Below are 22,218 nucleotides of genomic sequence, written 5' to 3' on the forward strand. Positions count from 1 at the left end.
AGGGTGTGCGTGAACACTGAGGGTGTGTGGTGAACACTGAGGGTGTGCGTGAACACTGAGGGTGTGCGTGAACACTGAGGGTGTGCGTGAACACTGAGGGTGTGTGGTGAACACTAAGGGTGTGCGTGAACACTGAGGGTGTGTGTGTGAACACTGAGGGTGTGCGTGAACACTGAGGGTGTGTGGTGAACACTGAGGGTGTGTGTGTGAACACTGAGGGTGTGTGTGTGAACACTGAGGGTGTGCGTGAACACTGAGGGTGTGTGGTGAACACTGAGGGTGTGCGTGAACACTGAGGGTGTGCGTGAACACTGAGGGTGTGCGTGAACACTGAGGGTGTGTGGTGAACACTGAGGGTGTGTGTGAACACTGAGGGTGTGTGGTGAACACTGAGGGTGTGTGTGAACACTGAGGGTGTGTGTGTGAACACTGAGGGTGTGCGTGAACACTGAGGGTGTGCGTGAACACTGAGGGTGTGCGTGAACACTGAGGGTGTGCGTGAACACTGAGGGTGTGTGTGAACACTGAGGGTGTGTGTGAACACTGAGGGTGTGTGTGAACACTGAGGGTGTGTGTGAACACTGAGGGTGTGCGTGAACACTGAGGGTGTGTGGTGAACACTGAGGGTGTGTGTGAACACTGAGGGTGTGTGGTGAACACAGGGTGTGTGTGAACACTGAGGGTGTGTGTGAACACTGAGGGTGTGCGTGAACACTGAGGGTGTGCGTGAACACTGAGGGTGTGTGTGTGAACACTGAGGGTGTGTGGTGAACACTGAGGGTGTGTGGTGAACACTGAGGGTGTGTGTGAACACTGAGGGTGTGTGTGTGAACACTGAGGGTGTGTGTGAACACTGAGGGTGTGTGTGTGAACACTGAGGGTGTGTGGTGAACACTGACGGTGTGTGTGAACACTGAGGGTGTGTGTGTGAACACTGAGGGTGTGTGGTGAACACTGACGGTGTGTGGTGAACACTGACGGTGTGTGGTGAACACTGACGGTGTGTGTGAACACTGAGGGTGTGTGTGTGAACACTGAGGGTGTGTGTGTGAACACTGAGGGTGTGTGGTGAACACTGACGGTGTGTGGTGAACACTGACGGTGTGTGTGAACACTGACGGTGTGTGTGAACACTGACGGTGTGTTCAGCCCATTGAACCGTATGGTGAAGTTCTGAAATTTGGCACACTGATAGAGGACAGTCTGATCATTAGCTGCACCAATTCTGGAGTCTCTAACTCAATCGCTCTAGCGCCACCAACTGTCCAAAGTTGCAGTCGCGGCTCAAGACGATTCGATTGCACCCTATGAAGTCAGTTTCTGTTATTTATTTTTCTGCCAAATTTTTCAAACATCTCAGACCATTTGTCCAATTTTCATGGAAACGAACCGGATCATCTTCAGACCATGCCGACGGATTGTAGTTCATAACAAACTCTACGAAGGGCACGCCAAAATGGACGTGATGCTATATCGCCAAAACGCTTAACCGTATTCAGACCAAACTTGGTGTGTGTTGTGACAGCCATGATCTGAGGATACCTGCACAGTTTCAGTGCAGCGCCACCTAGTGCTCAGGAGATATGAAAATCGTATAACTTCTGAAGAGCTGAACGATTTTCCCATATTGGACATTTTGTGCGTCAGCCATTTTGATTTTTTTAGTAAAATGCTATATTTTACAAACTCATTGCTGTATTGTAATGAAACTTGGTATGTGTAAATGGCTATATGCCCTGAAGGCTCTCAAAAAGTTTAAAATATGTGGGGGGGAAAGGGTTAATATCTGTTTATTTTTGTCTGTTGTACTGAAACCGGTCTTGATGGATTCATTGGGTCATCCCCAGAACATAGGAGCCAATCTTGCCATAGTCAGCCGAACTTCCTGTTTACCATTTTGATTTTTCAAACTGGAGTCAGATAATCCTCAGACCATGTTGGCAAAACGTAATGGACTGAGTGACAATAGACACAACCATTATTGATTAATGCATTACCAGATGCCATGCCAAAACTCTTTCTGGACTCTTGTTCAAACTACACTGAGTTAACAGGAAATGAACACGTGTTCAGCATGTTTCACAGTCACTGTGATTAAAGATAAACAGAATACACAAAAGAAAACTTCAACGGCCTGTTTAAACGATTAAAGGTATATCTGAACTTTATCATGTAAACTAGAGTGAAACGCTTTGGCCTATTGACGCCACACTACGCTGACAGTCAGTTTGGTCACAGCGCCACCTATTGGTCAGAAGTAGTTAAATCATATACTGGTGATTCTCTCTGATTTCTCAGCATTATGGATCTGAATAATGTCTTGGTCCGCAGATATCAAAGCGTTGGGTCATGCCAACAGGCAGAAGCTGGTGGAGGAGCTGCTGGCGCTCATGGCCCGAGAGAAGCACAATCAGGAGGTACGGCCACACCGGAGGATGCCTGAGACTTTACAGAGACTGTTCATGCTCAAGCGGCAACATTACACACTAACTAAAGCTAAAACAGTCCAACCGCTTATAAACACTGCTTTGGGTCTGAATTCTGTGCTTTTCTGGTTATAAAGCCATGATCTTCTCTTTTGTCTTTTTAGTTAATTGAGAAATGTTTTGAGTTAATTTAGTGTCCATCTCAGTGTTTATCTGTAGTAAGTGTGTGTGTGTTTGTGTGTGTGTGTGGACAGCTGCAGGCCTCATTGGCTGACTGTGCGCTGGACATTAAGCAGATGTTCATCAGCGGTGACCGCGGTAAGGTTCTGATGAGCTGGACCTCCGCTTCTCTCAGCCATCTGCTGTCCATTCTGCTGGCGGCTCAGAGGACACACCACGCCTGGTAACGCCTATTATGGGGTTCTGTCATGTGATCGTTCTGGGGTTCTGTCATGTGACCGTTCTGGGGTTCTGTCATGTGACCGTTCTGGGGTTCTGTCATGTGATCGTTCTGGGGTTCTGTCATGTGACCGTTCTGGGGTTCTGTCATGTGACCGTTCTGGGGTTCGTCATGTGATCGTTCTGGGGTTCTGTCATGTGATCGTTCTGGGGTTCTGTCATGTGATCGTTCTGGGGTTCTGTCATGTGACCGTTCTGGGGTTCTGTCATGTGACCGTTCTGGGGTTCGTCATGTGATCGTTCTGGGGTTCTGTCATGTGATCGTTCTGGGGTTCTGTCATGTGATCGTTCTGGGGTTCTGTCATGTGACCGTTCTGGGGTTCTGTCATGTGATCGTTCTGGGGTTCTGTCATGTGATCGTTCTGGGGTTCTGTCATGTGACCGTTCTGGGGTTCTGTCATGTGATCGTTCTGGGGTTCTGTCATGTGACCGTTCTGGGGTTCTGTCATGTGACCGTTCTGGGGTTCTGTCATGTGACCGTTCTGGGGTTCTGTCATGTGATCGAGGTCCAGTCCAGTTCTAAACACTCCTCAGATGTTTTGTTCATTTTTCTTCATTCAGGGACACACTCAAACTCTTCAAAACACACAATAAAGTTCCCAGGTGAGTTTCTCTCATTACTTCTTTAGTCTTTTGTGATTTTGCTTCACTAGAAAAAATGTATATTGACTGTAGAAGTTACACCGATCAGGCATAACATTATAACCACCCCTTTTGCTGACCCGTCTCTGATGGACTCCTCTAGACTCCTGAAGGTGTGCTGTGGTATCTGGCACCAAGATGTTCGCAGCAGATCCTTTAAGTCCTGTAAGTTGCGAGGTGGATCGGACTTGTTTGTTCAGCTCATCCCACAGATGCTCGATTGGATTGAGATCTGGGGAATCTGGAGGCCGAGTCGACGCCTCAAACTGAGCTGCTCTGTGTATTCTGACAGCTTTCTATCAGAACCAGCATTAACTTCTGGAGCAGTTTGAGCTCCAGTAGCTCGTCTGTTTGATCGGACCCCACGGGCCAGCCTTCGCTCCCCACGGTCATCAATGAGCCTTGGCCGCCCATGACCCTGTGGCCGGTTCTCCACTGGTCCTTCCTTGGAGCACTTTTGATAGATACTGACCACTGCAGACCGGGAACAGCCCACAAGAGCTGCAGTTTTGGAGATGCTCTGACCCAGTCGTCTAGCCGTCACAATCTGGCCAAACTCGCTCAAATCCTTACGCTTGCCCATTTCTCCTGCTTCACACACATCAACTCTGAGGACAGAATGTTCACTTGCTGCCTAATATATCCCACCCACTAACAGGAGATGAAGAGATCATCAGTGTTATGCCTGATCGGTGTATGTGAATGTTCAGACTAACCTGTGTTGTGTTGCGGTGTCAGTGTGGAGCTGTTGAGCCAGTTTTTGGAGTGTGTGAAGGCCAGCGGTGATGTGGATCAGGCTGTGGAGCTGGTGCAGATTTCGGCTGGCTTCTGTCTGCCTGACACAGCCAAACTCATCCAAACGCTGCGGCAGGAGTTCCAGCTCTCGGAGCAGCACAGGTACGTGCCATCTTTGAGGATGTTCTGCTTGAGTTAGAAGAGTCTAACTGTAATCTGGTCCTCTTGCAGGAGCATCCTGTCCGATCTGGAGATTCAGACCTTTAACAGCGATTAACTCTCGGGGCTGGATCCGTGGATGTTGGATCTGTTGAAATGTGCATCCCTTTATTATTGTAACTGTACATTTAGATAAAACTCAACTCAATAAAGAAAGCTCTTTCCCTGACTGGATTCATGCTCTAATGGCCTCAAGCTTGTGTTTTTGTCTAATATCTTCAATGGGACGATCAAACACAGGAAGGCACTTCTTTGAATTATGAAATGTCATATATAATAGACTTAACTGAAATGTGTCGTAGTTCTGCTATTTTACCATGGACCCTTTTCACAGACTGTGATGGTGTCTTAAAGGTGCCCTAGAATGAAAAATGTGATTAGCCTTGCCATAGTGAAATAATAAGAGTTCAATACATGGACATCACATACTGTGAGTCTCAAACACCATTGCCTCCCATTTCTTAAATCAAAAACACCACAGAAAAATAAGTGCTTCTCAACATAAACCCAACCGTGACGCAAGCGTTGGGGATCATTAATATGCAGATCCCCAAACATTTGCATCTGTCCGAACATGTTCATTATCAGGCGGAAAGGGAGCAAATCATCAGGACTGTAGATAAACAAGACACTTGAGGAGCTAAAGCGTCTCTCAGGACACGCGTCATGCTCAGGCTGTGCAGGAGACGGGAGGACTTTATGTCAACAGTCATGCTTGAGGATTATTATAATCGGATACCACAACAATTTAATTCAAGATCGTTAGTTTGTTCGTCCCATTTCAAGCAAGCTTCCCTCAGCGTCTTAAACTGAAGAACGTGGCGACTGTATTCCTGCAAGCAGTGAGCAGCGATTTATCCACTTATTGACTGTTTAAACAATTTCTGATTAAATTTAAAGTTTCTTAGAGAGACCGCATTGTCTAGATAACGCAAGATGCTAGTACAGTAACAATAGGAAACTCCAAGTACCATACCAAACTAAATAGTGTGTCTAATGACAAAGGGGAATATTATTTTATATTACAAAATACAACCGTAGATACTTTGCTTACAGATCGTTCACTCTATCCTTCTAGCAAACATCACCTTTTCCACCATATAAGTTAAAACGATAGGCTATTCATTTTGTAAAATATAAGTTATATATTTATATTTTTGAGAACTGAAGTAGGCCTATGATGTTTTCGCATGCTTGTTCAGAGTACATCACAATCACTGTGTAACCTTAGCCTTCACTGTGACTAACGTTATATAAATATGCAATATCGCTGACGAAAGAAGACAAGCCGAAAATGTAGACTGAAGGACACTTTAAGCAGAACATCTCAAATAGAGATTGATAAAATGCAGCCTACTTGTTTATTTGGTGTTTTCAGTTCACCGGCATGTGCGAGCTCTTTCTCGCGTGTGGATGATTTGATCAATCTCCATTTGAGATGTTCTGCTTAAAGTGTCGTTCAGTCGGTCTGTGTTCTGTCAGGACTCACGAGCCGCTCCGCTGAGCTGCTGAAATAAACCAATCAGAGCAGAGCTCAACATTAATATTCATGACTCTTCCAAATAAGGCAAATACAGAGCATTACATCCTAGGGACAATTTATAGGGTTGTAAATGGACCTGTAAAACTGTATCTGGACAAGTTTTGCCCTTAAATAAGCCACATACCCTCTGTGTAGATATCAGAGAACACTTTAACACATTGTTTCAAATCATTCTAGGGCACCTTTAATGGCTATCAGCCTGCGCCATGTAGAGTTTCATGCCAGAGCTAAGTAATAATCCAATAAAGACAAGCCCTAAGGGGCAAAGGGCTCTAATAAAGATAAATCTGTACAGTTTTCAGCAGTTCCAAAGGTCATCAGAAACTCCACCCTCTTACAAAACCGACCAGGAAGTGACAAGTCTTATTATTTTTACCTTTCAGTGTTGTGAAGAACAGAGGACACATTATATTATTTTTGTGTATTTCTGAAAGAACCCAGATTAGATTTTGATTCTAATGGTTATTTACTTTTCAGAGCAAAGTTCAGAAAGTGAAAGTCAATTGTAGATCACTGAAACTCCACCCTCTTACAAACCCTATCAGGAAGAGACTTGTCTTATTATTTCTTACTTTCGTTTTTACTGAAAGCTGAAACGAGTCAGAGCTGTGAAGAACAGAGGAGGACACTTTATATAAGGATTATTATGTGTTTCTGAATTAGATTTTTATTGTAATTATTAACTTTTCAAAGCAAAGATTAGAACGTGAAAATAAATTGTAGATTATCGGATCTTTTACAAGACGAGGAAATGGATTCCAGATCTGCTGAAGAGCTTTCTTGTCCTGTTTGTTGTGAAATCTTCAAGGTTCCTGTTTTTCTGTCCTGTACTCACAGTATTTGTAAAGAGTGTCTACAACAGTTCTGGAAAACTAAGGAAACTCAGGAGTGTCCCGTCTGCAGGAGAAGATCCTCAAATAAAGAACCTCCAGTTAATCTTGCTTTAAAAAACTTGTGTGAATCGTTGATAAAGGAGAGAAATGAGAGGCGTTCATCAGAGTCTGAGGAGATCTGCAGTTTACACAGTGAGAAACTCAAACTCTTCTGTCTGGAGGACAAACAGCCTGTGTGTGTCGTGTGCAGAGACTCAGAGAAACACGCCAAACACACATTCAGACCCGTCAGGGAAGTGGTTTCATCTTACAAGGTAAGACAAATGTCTCTCATTTCATGCTAAGTACTGTGATAAACAGAGAAACACTAATAAATCAGTCACAGAATAAAAAGGCAGAGGATTCAAGAGCAAGTGTAATAATAATGTTTACTGAAACCAGAGAGTAGTATTCAAAGTCAGTCTCAATGAAAAGTAAGAGCAGATTTATCTAAAAACAACTTGTTTAACACGAAATGGGCCTACTTCTCGTCTATTTTTTCTCTCTCACAATATGGACCAAAAGAGAAGTATTAAGAAAATAAATGAAGACAGTTATATAGGCTACGTTATCAGCATGCGGAAGTAGATTTATCTCTCGTTGTCTGAGAATATGCGCTGAAAGCTTGTCAGATTGTACTTTCACTTTCTGTAGTGAATAATTGACTGGGTTTGAGTCTGCGTTTGCACATTGCGTGATATCACTGACTCGCCTGAATAAAAAAGGGGAAAAAGGGCAACATGAAATTGTGTCAAGATGTACAATGGTTCCCACTTCCCGTCATAATAAGATTAAGTAGGCTAAATATTAATTAAATAAACAAACAAACAAACAAATAAATACATACATAGCCTACATGCATACATACATAGATAAAATATGAAAGTAAAACAAGTAGCCCTAAATTAATGATCAACTAGCTAAATGAATAAGAGGCACTGGATATGCTGGATATGCTATGGGCCTACATTCTGGTTTAGAATACTAATTATCCATTTTACAACACAACTGGAGGCACAACAGTTTACTTAATTTCTGCTATTTGATAGTTGCCTACATAACTTAAAGATCTCCCTCTTTTCCTTTTCTTCCTTGCTGCTTTAAAAAATTAAATGGTTAAACTTCTAATTTTGCGTATGTAGCGGTTTTACTCTGGTTGTGTTTACTGTAGATATGCTCAATGAAGACAATGCGTGTGGAAGAGGTCTCAGGATGCTTTATTCTGCAGAAATACATAGAGCACAATCAATTTTTGGAATATACGTCTCTCCCCTTCACTCTGTGCACGGAAAAGCAGCACGCTCGTTAGAAGAGCGAGAGAGAGCACATTTGACCCAAACTGCAACAAATGTGCGTCTCAAGATCTTAATTTACTCAAATTAAAGTTGCAAAACATAAAATAATAATATAAATGAATTAAAACCACAAAATATAGTAAGCCATGAAAGAGTTCCCCACAGTTTGTTCATATCAGTAAATTAATTAAATGATAATTTCAAAAGTTACATATTTCAACAAATAAAATAAAAACATTTGATATAAATGACATCACTTTTGCAAACAGACCTCACTCTTTTTTGTATGTAACTCAGACTTGATATTAAACTCATTTCAAACATTTCTCAACATATAACAAACAATCGTACATACCTGCAGAAATACATAGAGCACAATCAATTTTTGGAATATACGTCTCTCCCCTTCACTCTGTGCACGGAAAAGCTAGTAAGCAAAAACACTTCTCAGTAAAACATTCAAAATGCAATTTGCTGCATTCAATTTAATAACATCACAGCCTTACACTACATTTAAACATTCTTTATCTCATGAAATAAATTCATGATATCATTTAACACACTTTAAAATGTCCTTACCAGCACGCTCGTTAGAAGAGCGAGAGAGAGCACATTTGACCCAAACTGCAACAAATGTGCGTCTAAAGATGGCGCTGTTCGCACATCGCAAAAGGAAACGTGCGTCACTGATATGTGCCCTATACAAAACGATTTCTGCTTGAATGGTTCCCACTAGAGTTAATTATGTACACTTAACTATTATGACCCAGAACATATTTAAACAAATATAAAAGTACAAGAAATTAAGTTTTGATGAAGTTCATTACATTTTATATATTTTTTGAACCAGCTACATACTCCCCGCTGAACTTCACAAAACTTCTTCAATATGGATAAATAGCTGATCAAAAAGCCACACACAGAATAAACACAATTTACATTCGACACAGCAATATGTGCTTCCCAACCCACAGGGAAAGTGATCTAAGCAGGCTGATCAGACCTACTAAGACGACACTTGTTAATAGGGTGCCCCAAACACCACTACTTCGAATTCAATGTGACAGTAACGTTTAGGATACTGAATTTTGGCTTTTTTAACTCAATGTAATGATTCAAATAAATTCAAAGGAAACATTTTTGCACTCTTCATGGAACTGCTTAACCCATTTTATGACAATAAAGACCTAGTAACTCCATCAACTGAACTGACAGTCTTCATGCTTTGGGTCATGTTCTGAATTAACCTGTTTACAGGTTTCACAAGTCTGCCAAACCTTGTTCTGACTTGAGTCACTACTTGATTAGGGAGCGAATCCACAGGCTCAGAGGTCTGTATGTCAGCAGAACCTTCCACAGATACAGATGTCATTGGATCACAAGTCAAGCCTCCATTACTTGTACATTCAGAAACAGTGTCACATCCTAAAGTTTCACCCAGCGTTGCTGAAAGCACAGATTGTGCAGGATCAGGACCCACTGCCAATGGGAGGACACTCTCTGCCCTAGAGGATATACAACTCAAGCTATCATCTGGAGCCACAGTCCCTGCTATCCAGCTGGCAGTTCGATCTGCATTACTACATTCTGACATGTGCGTTATAGCATCGGTCAAAGCAACGCCACTACAGTCATCAAGTGATTCACTGCCATCACTGAACGAGGGTTCAACTTCCTCAACCTCAATTGGCAGAAAGTTTGCTTGAAGGAGCAAGTTCCTATGAACAGTCTTTTCCTGACCGGTGTGGGTGTTGCGGATACGGTAGGTGTGACAATGAGGATTCAGAGCAACAACTGTATATGGAATGGACTCCCACCTATCTGCCAGTTTTTTCCGACCACGTTCGCCCTTGTTGGCCAGTAAAACCTGATCCCCAACATCAATACTGCGTCCTTTGGTCCTTTTGTTGTATAGGTCTGCCTGGCGCCGTTGACTGGCCTCTGCATTCTTCTGAGCAAGGGCCAGAGCTTCTTTCAAGTCGTCCCTCAATTTAATCACATACGTATCATAATCAACGAGGACATTGTCCCTCTCCACACTGCTGAACATCACATCCACTGGGAGTTTCGGAACTCTGCCGAACATCAAGTAAAAAGGGGCAAACCCAGTTGACTCATGGGCTGTGCAGTTATATGCAAAGGTCAATGATTGCAACATCTGTGGCCATTTCTGCTTAGCCCTAGGTGGCAACGCCCTGATCATACCACCCAGAGTTCTGTTAAATCGTTCAACATGACCATTACCCATTGGGTGATACGCAGTTGTTCTGGACTTCCTCACTCCAGCAACTTCCAGCAAGTCACGAATCAGCTGGCTCTCAAAGTTGGCACCTTGATCCGAATGGATCCTTTCTGGAAAGCCATATATGCAAAAGTACCTATCCCACAACAGCCTTGCAACTTGTTTAGCCGATTGATCTTTACAAGGAAAAGCATGAGCCATCTTAGTAAAGTGGTCTGTTATGACCAAGACATCCACGCTACTACCGCTTGAATTCTCAGCAGACCAAAAATCTATGCAGACCAATTCCAGGGGGCTCGATGTCTTTATGCTTTCCAGAGGAGCCCTGCCTTCGGGTTCTGGAGTTTTGCTCACCACACAACGTTTGCAACACCTGACATGTTCACGTACATCTCGTTCCAAACTGACCCAGAAGAATCTCTGTCTCGCAAGGGATAAAGTCCTACCCTGACCTTGATGCCCAGCTGCATCATGAATGCCCCCAAGGACCTGCTCCACCAGCGAACTTGGAACAACATATTGCAGTCTCCTTTTCCGCGTCAGGACATCCTTGGATACCCGGTAGAGTATTCCGTCAAGGATTTTGAGCTTCTCCCACTGCTTAAGTGCTTTGATTACCTTGTGAGTTTCTCCACTTCTCTCACGTCTAGATGGTTTCCTTCCTCTTCTCACATAGAACAAGACTCTTGACAGCGTTACGTCATCCTGTTGCTTCTCTTGTAACTCTCTCAATGAGAAAACTGGGAGGGGACTAGGATCTGGAGTCAACAACTGGTGGGTATCCTGAGTGAGCCACTGGATCGCCCGATCTCTTGTGCCTACTTCCCACTCAGTGTGAACATCAAGGATTGCTGACACTTCCGCACTGGTGAGTGAACATGATTCTGAACCTGCACAGGGGTAATGTTCAACATCACAGGTGTTTGTACTCAACCTGAAAACGTCTTGTACAGTGTTCTCTCGTACCTGCTCCGCTTCTTCCAACAGCGCATAATACGGCTCTGACATCAGCCTCTGACTGACACAGCCACGGATGAAGGGCTGCCTACTCAAGGCGTCTGCGACCACATTTCTACTGCCAGGTATGTACTGAATATTAAAGCTATAGGGGGCCAGCTTAGACACCCACCTCTGCTCACATGCGTCAAGCTTTGGCTTCGTCATGATGTATGTTAAAGGATTGTTGTCCGTCCAGACAGTGAAGTCATGTCCCTTTAACCAGTGGCTAAACTTATCACAGACGGACCACTTAAGAGCCAAAAACTCTAGACGATGAGCAGGGTACTTCGCTTGTGCACGAGTGAGAGATTTACTGGCAAAGGCGATGGGACGTGCCTTAACTGCTCCTTCCGGAACTTGGGACAGAACAGCTCCTAATCCATCCAAAGACGCATCAGTACATAGAATGAATGGTCGACTGAAATCGGGGTGAGTCAGCACAACAGATTCCAACAGGGCTGTTTTTAAACTTTGGAAAGCCACACTGTGCTCACGCTTCCAGTCACCGGGGTTCAGTTTCTTAAACGACGCAGTGCCTCTCACAGAGGTCTTCTTCCCTCTGGGTGCAGCTGTCAAGGTGAACAATGGTTTTGCTATACTGGAGCAGTTCTGAATGAAGTTTTGGTAATATAACACCATTCCCAGAAACGACTTTATCTTTTTTTGCGAAGGTGTTACTCCATCCGGCATCATCAGATCAGATTCGGATATGGCAGAGATGGCACTAACCTTATCTGGATCCGTTGCTACTCCAGTTTCGTCAATGACATGTCCCAGAAATTTCACACTTCTCCTTAGAAAATGGCATTTCTTCGGGGCTAACTTCAGTCCGTGTGCACTGAGCCTATTAAACACCAGCTCAAGCCGCTCAATGGCTGTCTCTTCATTTGGGGCGTACACAAGAAGGTCATCCAGATAGCATAACAGTGTGAGAAAATTCTGATCCCCGAAGATGTTGGTCATGAGTCGCATAAAGCTGGCTGGACTGTTACAGAGCCCTTGAGGCAGGCGATTAAATTCGTACAGGCCCATGGGGGTCGTGAAGGCAGTAAACTTTTTGTCCTCTTCAGACATTACGATGTTATAGAACCCAGAGGTTAAGTCCATCGCACTGAAGATGACATTTCCTCCCAAAGCTGCTAAACAGTCTGCCTGATGAGGCAAGGGGTGGGCATCCTTTACAGTCCGAGCGTTCAGCCACCGGTAGTCCACACACACTCGAAGGTCTCCATTTTTCTTCCATACCAGCACGAGTGGCGAAGCCCACTCACTATTGGACTTGCGTATGATTTCCTGTTCCTCCATCTCTGAGAGAACACTCCTCAGCTTCTGGTACTGCGCTGGTGGAACACGGCGGTATGGAAGCCTGAAGGGATGATCATCTGACAAACGAATTCGGTGGACAAACTCCTTTGCCTTGCCGCAATCCAGTTTATGTTTGGAAAATACGTCCTCATGCCTCTTAATGAGCTGTAACATCTGGTTCTTCCAATAGTGTGATACTTCACATGACTCAATGTCCAAATCGCCAAGACCAAGCTTCCGAAGGCTTTCGTTGAGCTCGAAACCAGGGCAACCTCCCTTGTCAATACCTCCCACCATGTTCTGGCACCCTACACCCACCATCTCATTGCTGTTGTGATCGGAATGCTCGCTGAGGTCTTCAACAGCCACAACAGGGAAGACATCGGCTATTTTGGAGTTTCTTCTCAGTGTAATAGCCTTATCAAGGGGATTCATGATCCTGACTGGTACCCATCCATCACCAGACATAGAGGCTATGACTCTTCCGACCATAATGCCTTTCTTGTGGGTCTGTGTCTTGGGTGGTTCAATCACGATGGTACTTCCCATGGAAATAGGGGTGTCTGATGGAAGCTTACCCCACACAAGGTGTTCCTGCCTGGGCAAAAGAGTGACGGCTTGGGCCAGTTTGGCAGTGCCCACAATATCAGGGATTTTGCCACCCTTCCACCTGTTAATGCCCGACAACATGTTCAGAAACTGCTCAATTTCAGGTTCCCCAGATGACTCAGGCCGATTCATGACGTTCCAATAGCCAGAGGTTTGCTTGAGTTGGGTAAGGATGAACTTGATGACATTAGTTCCAAGAATTAACTGGTCCCTCTGTCCCGGGACAACAAATGTGGGCACACTTACTAACGTATCATACACGTTCATCTTCAGCTGGAAGACTCTCTTTGGTCTGACTTTAACACCACCACAGCCAACCAGAAGAACGTCTATGTGCGACTCGTCAGCCTGGGTAGACATCCCTGCATTCAGCAGTTCACACTCCGTTTCTTCATTGATTGTGCATGCCATGGATCCACTATCTAAAAGAGCTTGGACTGTGACTTTGTCATCCAGCAGCACTGAGGTATAGAACAGGCTATCTGCTTTTTCCAACTTTGTGACATTTTGGAACAAGACGATACTGTTACTGGAGACAGACTTGCAACATTCATCATAAACATATAAATCATCATCTACACAGAGGGTTTGACACTTTGCACTCACATAATCCCCTCCCATACGTGAGTGACTTAGTTTCCCTGAGCATGTGGGTTGGAATCAGATGGGCTAGCAGGGCTGACGACTTTGTGACATTGCTTCTGCTGATGCCCAATCTCCAAGCATGACAAACATCGCCTTTCTCTCATACAATGTGAACGTGTAGAATGATTCCTATCACCGCAGACTCTGCATGGGGAAAAGTTACGCCACTGAGTTGCTCTTGGCTGAGAGATAGGAGCATTCTGACTTGTACGCTCCAATACCCTTTCCAGCATACTCAAGACACGCTCCAAAGTGCCAGCTTCTGAGGTTGAATGTTCAGCCGCCTTCAATGCACTTTCAGGAACATAAACGGGCGCATCTGCATTCAGGCTCACTCCCTTGGTGACAGCGTGAGGATAGGTTGTTACTTTAGCAGCAGCGACTTGGACAGTGTTAACATTGTGTGGGACAGCAGACATTTTCTTAGATTGGACTTCCCTCTGGTGTTCATCAATGGCCTCCTGGATTTCCATGACTGACCATTTACTGATGGGTTTACACCTAAACATACTAGAGAGGTTTGGTTCCGAACAGTTTCTGATGAACATCATTGCAATTTCAGAACTCATGTTCTTCATTTTTTCACCTTGTTTCTGCAGATGACTGTCTGCTAACTCAGCAGCTGCATTTAATCGTACCCAGTAATCAACAGGGCACTCATTTGATTTTGGTCGTGTCGCATAAAAGTCAGCTAGCGGTTGACACGATCCAGGACTTTCACTGAAGTAACGCCTCAAGACGTCATAGATGGTCTCAGGTGAGATAGCTTCATTAGGGCTGCTTTTGAGCCTGACCTTGACAATACTCTTGGCCCGGCCTAGCAGGTGGCTCAGTATCTCATCTATCTGATGTGTGTCAGAGCAATCTGCTTTGTGGAGATACAATTCCATCAATTCGATCCATTCTTGAACAGTGTACTTGTCTGTTCCATCTCCTCTAAACATTGGGGGTTCTTTAACATCTGGCTTGACTATCAGGCTGACATTATTGAGATTCCGGCCTGTGTTTGATGATTTTGGCGCACCAGCACTGAATGGGACTGAACTGGAGGGGGTGACTGGGCTTTGACTAGCTAATAGCCGTGTGGCTATAGAATCCCCTATTTGGGTGCCTAATTCACCGATAAGATCACGTAACTGCTGTGCAACATTCTCATTCTCATTACTAGGTGTAGAGGCAGTCGGCCCCATAGGTTGATCTGCTATGGTATCAGGTGAATGGGGACTATAAACTAGCACTCTAGGTCTACCAACGACAGGTGCTTCAACCCCCAACAACCCTCTGCCCCTCCCAAGGTATGGTGTCATCATATCTGAGTCTTTCCTTAGCCCAGCCATGGTATTTACAACAATGACAGTATGAACACAAGAGAAAACTGACCTCAGAAAATGTCCAATAAGTATGATGAGAAAAAAAACAACAACAGTTCAATAAGTCAGTCCGCAGAAAAAGTCTCTTTTCTCTTTTCAGTTACCAGAACAATGTTGAAATGCTCTCACGCAGCATCCAGATGTCACGAACACACTGCACAACTCCAGCGATCGGCTGCGGCCAATCCAGTTGATCCAGTAGGTCACGGCACCATTTTATGTAGCGGTTTTACTCTGGTTGTGTTTACTGTAGATATGCTCAATGAAGACAATGCGTGTGGAAGAGGTCTCAGGATGCTTTATTCTGCAGAAATACATAGAGCACAATCAATTTTTGGAATATACGTCTCTCCCCTTCACTCTGTGCACGGAAAAGCAGCACGCTCGTTAGAAGAGCGAGAGAGAGCACATTTGACCCAAACTGCAACAAATGTGCGTCTCAAGATCTTAATTTACTCAAATTAAAGTTGCAAAACATAAAATAATAATATAAATGAATTAAAACCACAAAATATAGTAACCCATGAAAGAGTTCCCCACAGTTTGTTCATATCAGTAAATTAATTAAATGATAATTTCAAAAGTTACATATTTCAACAAATAAAATAAAAACATTTGATATAAATGACATCACTTTTGCAAACAGACCTCACTCTTTTTTGTATGTAACTCAGACTTGATATTAAACTCATTTCAAACATTTCTCAACATATAACAAACAATCGTACATACCTGCAGAAATACATAGAGCACAATCAATTTTTGGAATATACGTCTCTCCCCTTCACTCTGTGCACGGAAAAGCTAGTAAGCAAAAACACTTCTCAGTAAAACATTCAAAATGCAATTTGCTGCATTCAATTTAATAACATCACAGCCTTACACTACATTTAAACATTCTTTATCTCATGAAATAAATTCATGATATCATTTAACACACTTTAAAATGTCCTTACCAGCACGCTCGTTAGAAGAGCGAGAGAGAGCACATTTGACCCAAACTGCAACAAATGTGCGTCTAAAGATGGCGCTGTTCGCACATCGCAAAAGGAAACGTGCGTCACTGATATGTGCCCTATACAAAACGATTTCTGCTTGAATGGTTCCCACTAGAGTTAATTATGTACACTTAACTATTATGACCCAGAACATATTTAAACAAATATAAAAGTACAAGAAATTAAGTTTTGATGAAGTTCATTACATTTTATATATTTTTTGAACCAGCTACACGTACGTGCAGTGAGGAAAAATAGGACAATCAGTTGGTGGCTTTGCTTCAGCTGTCCGATAACCTCACGAGGGGCGAGCAGAATTACTGACACGCCAGAAATTCATCTGATTCCCGATCGGGGGAGGTTTATCGCCTCTCGTTTCCCCCTGTGCACTGCATGAGCATAGATATCCATAATAAAGGCTAGATATCTTACGGCGGAGTCACCATCGGCATCACCGGCGGCCATCTTGTCAGGCAAGCTCTCTGTCGGGCTCAGTGGAACCTGATGTAAGATGATTGATCTGTACGAACATAAATACTCTTATCTCGCTGAAATCTTGACGGATTTACAAATGGTTTGGTTTCCTACAAACGTTATTAACATGGCTACAAATCTGGGTGCTTTAACACATTGAAATTGTAGCTTTTCGTTTCGATAAACGACTTAATCGTGCAGCTTGTGTACGGCTATAACTTACTTGCACGTTATCGGCTGAGACCATCGACCTGTAGGTTTTATTGACACCAATAATGATTTTCTGACAACCAATCTTTTGTCCAGTTAAAATAAACTTAGTTTGCATGTTTCTTTTTTTGTTTTAATTTTTTTTTTAAATACAAATTATTTTATTATCTAGGCTAATAGTGATATTCTTATTATAAGCAATAGCCTGCTCTGGAAAAAAAAACATTCAGAGCTGTATGTGTTTGTGTGTGTGTGTGTGTGTGTGTGTGTATATATATATATATATACATCTAGCGTTTATTATGGATATCTATGTGCACGAACACCTCATGACAACGCACGATAAACCTGAATATCGGCTCAACCCAAAGTCGCACAAGTCAGAATTCAGCTCGAAATCAGACAAAAATCGCAGTGTATGCCCAGCTTTAATGGGCCGATACATTTGGGAGCTAACTTATTGTTAACGACGCGGATCGGAATGTTCTCAGTTGAAAGCCACACTTTTTGACCACCGACATAAACGGGAGCCTCGGCCTTAGCCTTGATCAGGTTCGCGAACGAATCGTTCTTTTTAACCGAATCTTTATAGTGAACCGGTCGAACCAGTTCACCAAATCGAACTGAATCGTTCTAACTGTTCGCGTCTCAAATCAGCGCTGATTCCACAAGTTACTATAGTTATTAACTTTCTGACATGAGGGACAGTCACTCCGACTAGAAATAAAGTAATATCTTGAAGTAGATGTATTAACTCCAACCATTAGCTGAAGTGAGACATTTAGCTGTGAGAGCTCACCCGCTCATACTGAGCATGCGCGTGTGAACGTAGCGGTTCTCGGATCAGCAGTACAGAATCGAAAAGCGTTTCTGTCGGACACGTTTGATACTGAGAACCGATGAGCCGAGCATGTGTGTTATTTGTTCAGAGGAACGAAATACAAGTTTTAAAAACTAATCACGTTTGGAAACATGTAGATTGTGTTTACAGTGTGCAATACATAGACCGTAAAAAAATATGGACGACTCGACATCATCCGTTTCCGCTTGGCAGATTTGAAGCTTTCAGGCAGCCTTGCACGGCGCTGACATCTTGGGACCGAGTCTGCGCAGTAGCGATTTCAGGACCGGAGTTGCGTAGTAGAGCGCAGGAAGTAGAGCAGGAAGTACAGTCGCGATATCAAAAGCCCGCCCACACTCTCGCAGATGCAGAACAATTAATTATGTTGGTGTGAAATAAACAGTTATGGAAATGTAGAAATTAAAGCTAAAGCTCTAATCTGCTCCCAAAAATTTCGAAAAAAGTCCGTTAGTGCCTCAGTGACAACTTCACTCAGAGAAGACGTCAGTCTCAGCTGTCAATCATGACGTCACACCCCCCGTTTTTATAGCATCAAATAACTAACTCAAACTAAACTTATTTTTAAAACGAACACCTGAAATGAAATCATCGTGATGATAACTGCCTTCAGTGACATAAACTAACTTTGGGGAAAACATTTTTGAAGTGTAATTTTATTATTTAGATTGCCTCGCGTCCATTAGAAAACACAGAGGGGCGGCTATACTGGGACCGGTCACCGGGGGGCGATCGAGGCGCGAAAGCTTCAGTAAATGAGAGGGAGACTGCAGGCTTGGTGCAATATAACATGAGTTCATGTTTCGCGTGTAAAAAAAACAGTATTTTTCACACAAACAATTGACTTATCTGTCCAGCGCTGTTTCCTCTGGCCTATAAACGGCCTGAGGATTTCCTTGTTCTGTGAAGTCCCTCCTTCAGAAACACGTAACGAGTTCTGATTGGACGCTGTGATTGGACAGCAGCTTAGTGCATTTTGAACGGGACCTTTGAAGCTTCATCAGTTTGACAGATTTTCATCTTAACCTGTAGGGGGAATTTAATACAGCGCTGACGTCCTTACAAAACAAGCTCAAACATGGAGAAGAAATGAAAGGAGAGTGTGATAAAACAATCCAACACATCGAGGTGAGGATGTTCATTCACACACACAGTTTATTATTGACATTAGTGGAGTGTGTGTTCACACAGAGCTGACTGAAGTGAATGTGATGTGATTTCAGTCTCAAGCTGAGCACACAGAGCGTCAGATTAAAGAAGAGTTTGAGAAGCTTCATCAGTTTCTCAGAGACGAAGAAGAAGCTACAATCACTGCACTGAGGGAGGAAGAGGAGCAGAAGAAGCAGAGGATGAAGGAGAAGCTGGAGGAGATGAACACACACATCTCAGCTCTTTCACACACAATCAGAGACATGGAGGAGATGAGGAAAGCCAATGACGTCTCGTTTCTAAAGGTGACCAATCAATCTGGCTTCATTCTTTGAGCATAAAACAACTTGAGCCTCACTGACAATGAGAGTGTTTGAGAAGATATTAACATGTTTTCAAACTCTATATTTTCCAGAACTTTAACGCCTCAATGGAAAGGTGAGTGAGCTGCTCGTATCTCTTCTCTCAGTGGATCTGAACTCAAATTCACTGCAGTTCTGACTCCTGAATGTTCCTCCAGAGTCCAGATCCCACAGCCGGATCCACGGATGAGTTCTGGAGCTTTGATTGATGTGTCCCGTTATCTGGGTAACCTGCGGTCCAGAGTCTGGAAGAAGATGCTGGAAACTGTCCAACACAGTGAGTCTCAGCAGATCTGACACCAGCGCAAAACATCCTTCAGATAGAAACACACACAACATTAACATCTGATAGAAATATATTTAATAATCACTCGAGTTTCTGAGTGAATCTGAACTGTATTTCAGAAGATCATCAGATCATACAGTGAACTCATAATGACTACAGAAGTCTGTTCCTCATGGTCTCTGCTTATGTATTAGGATACAATAGTGTTTATTGAATATGATATTAAACCTGAAGCCTCGATCCATTCTGACAGAAACTGACAGACCATTGTCATGATAGCAGGATTTATAGAAAGTCTTTATATGTGTTTTATATTTACATTTCTGATCATATTTCATCCTGTAATCTGATGTTCTTCTCTTTGCAGCTCCGTTGACTCTAGATCCAAACACAGCAGATCCTCATCTCACACTCTCGTCTGATCTGACCAGTGTGTCGCTCAGTGATGAAGATAAAACACTTCCTGATAATCCAGAGAGGTTTGACAGGTATGCATGTGTCCTGGGATCTGAGGGCTTTAACTCAGGAACACACTGCTGGGATGTGGAGGTCGGTGACAGTACAGTCTGGATTATTGGAATAACCACAGCATCAAACCAGAGGAAGGGAGCGGATTTCTTCAAGTCTAATGTCTGGTGTGTGCGGTACTGGAACAGCGGATACATCTCTAAATCCCCAGATCAACCCGGCACTGTCTTTCCTGTTAAAGTGAATCCTCAGCGTGTGAGAGTTCAGCTGGACTATGACAGAGGAACAGTGTCATTCTCTGATCCTGTAACTAACACACATTTATTCACATTCAGGACGTCCTTCACTGAGACTGTCTTTCCATTCTTATATAATCGCTGCAGAACTCCTCTGAGGATCTTACCAGTTAAACTGATTATTACAGCAGAAAATCACAGTTAAATCTGATTCTAGATTAATTCAGTTAAGATACAATCATTCATTGTTATCATTGTTTTACAAATTATGCTTCAGTAAAACTTTATTCATCAATCACACTTACAATTAAAACGTATCCAATATCTCGAGTTCTGGGAACATTACAGTATGAATAGTGAGGCTGTTTATAGATTATTACATAAGGATTGACTGAATAACGAAAAACTTAATACTTTCAACCGTTATTTAGATCATTAAATGAAATTTTGTATAATGTTTGATTTTTTTTAACTTTGCCAGTACGTCACACAATTATTCTGCTTGTTTCCTGAGAAACTTCAGGGTCTCAGCTTTCTAAAGAGGGAAGGCATTTGATGGTAGGCAAAATTAGGTGGGAAAAATGATCTCTGAAGTAGGCACAGTGAAATGTAGGGGGAAAAATCCTAGTAAATAGCATTTTTGAAGTTAAAATAAACTTAGTTTGCATGTTTTTAAAAAATAAATAAAAATTATTGTATTATAATAGGGATATTCTTATGAAGTGTATATATATATATATATTTATAGCTTATAAACTATAGCTAGCTCTGAAAAAAAAATGAGCTGTATATGTGTGTGTGTGTGTATATATATATATATTTTTTTTTGCAGTTTTAGTAGCCTATATATTGATTTAACATAAATACCTTGTGTGTGTGTATATTTGTTGCACCTATCTGTCCTGTTCAATGTTACTTTCATATTGAAGTCCATGGTTATAATTATTCATAAGTATGTATTGTATCATAACTACATCTCTGACGTTTATAACAAACGAAACAGTTTGAAAATCGGTTAAAAATTGAGCAAGTTATGGTTATTTAAAAGTACATGCACTATTAAAACACACTGTTACGAGTGAGCGACTCGTCTGTACTCTCTGTGACAAGATGGCCGCCAGTTGCGGACGGCGACCTCCATTGGCCAACAGCGCGCACCAGACATCTAGCCTTTATTATGGATATCTATGGTTCTCAGCACCAGAAACTGCAGTGCATGCTGGGATTTGGTGACATTAACATCTACACGGTTATTGAACTGAATGGAAACACAATGAACTCAAAGTGAATAACTACATTATTATCTTATGCAGAGCTGCTTATAGATTAACTTTCTTAGTTGCTTTGGCCAAAAAATTAGGCGTTTTTTTTTTTTTTAAAGGTCCCATTCTTCGCGATCCCATCTTTCAAACTTTAGTTAGTGTGTAATGTTGCTGTTAGAGCATAAATAATACCTGTAAAACTATAAAGCTCAGAGCTCAATGCCAAGCGAGATATTTTATTGAACAGAAGTTCCCTTTCAAAGCCTTCAGCGAGCGGCCGGTCTGGACTACAGCGCTGCACTTCCTGCTGTGATGACGTCACTAGAACCGTTTGTTGACTAAAGCTCCGGCCACAAGAACACGCAAAATAGGGGGCGTGGTCTCGCTGCTCTCCCGCGTGGAGAAGAGCGCGCATTCAGTGCTCGCATCGCCCCGTTACGGTAAGAGGCGGGACCTTTCCGGGCAAAGTGCGCTAAGCTGCTGTCCAATCACAACACGGGAAGCGCTGGCCCAATCAGAACTCGTTACGTGTTTCTGAAGGAGGGACTTCACA

At 42.9% G+C, this 22,218-nt stretch overlaps 2 protein-coding genes across 2 annotated transcripts in view; both read left to right on the forward strand.

Annotated features, from left to right (window-relative positions):
* ptcd3 (pentatricopeptide repeat domain 3) overlaps positions 1-4,650 on the forward strand; it is an 18,603-nt gene extending 13,953 nt beyond the window's left edge. Inside the window, exons 20-24 of the mRNA XM_067456769.1 lie at positions 2,332-2,417; positions 2,681-2,829; positions 3,447-3,488; positions 4,266-4,424; positions 4,494-4,650. Coding sequence (XP_067312870.1) covers positions 2,332-2,417; positions 2,681-2,829; positions 3,447-3,488; positions 4,266-4,424; positions 4,494-4,539 — 482 coding nt within the window. The 3' untranslated portion in view covers positions 4,540-4,650. The remainder of the gene's footprint in view (positions 1-2,331; positions 2,418-2,680; positions 2,830-3,446; positions 3,489-4,265; positions 4,425-4,493) is intronic.
* A 1,997-nt stretch (positions 4,651-6,647) lies between these two features.
* Positions 6,648-20,867, forward strand: LOC137092509 (nuclear factor 7, brain-like). Its single transcript, XM_067456770.1, has 6 exons — positions 6,648-7,171; positions 18,935-19,030; positions 19,126-19,356; positions 19,467-19,489; positions 19,572-19,690; positions 20,067-20,867. The coding sequence occupies exons 1-6, from the start codon at positions 6,776-6,778 to the stop codon at positions 20,606-20,608; spliced, it is 1,407 nt and encodes a 468-aa protein (XP_067312871.1). The 5' UTR covers positions 6,648-6,775; the 3' UTR covers positions 20,609-20,867.
* The last annotated feature ends 1,351 nt before the right edge of the window (positions 20,868-22,218 follow it).

Source organism: Pseudorasbora parva, chromosome 11 (assembly GCF_024679245.1).
Source record: "Pseudorasbora parva isolate DD20220531a chromosome 11, ASM2467924v1, whole genome shotgun sequence".
Taxonomy (NCBI): domain Eukaryota; kingdom Metazoa; phylum Chordata; class Actinopteri; order Cypriniformes; family Gobionidae; genus Pseudorasbora; species Pseudorasbora parva.

Excerpts from the sequence above, each read along its gene's own strand:
- LOC137092509 (XM_067456770.1), top strand. The coding sequence starts at position 6,776 with ATGGATTCCAGATCTGCTGAAGAGCTTTCTTGTCCTGTTTGTTGTGAA. Across the intron at positions 19,490-19,571 it reads TTTAACGCCTCAATGGAAAG|AGTCCAGATCCCACAGCCGG; the intron begins GTGAGTGAGCTG and ends ATGTTCCTCCAG. Across the intron at positions 19,691-20,066 it reads GCTGGAAACTGTCCAACACA|CTCCGTTGACTCTAGATCCA; the intron begins GTGAGTCTCAGC and ends TTCTCTTTGCAG.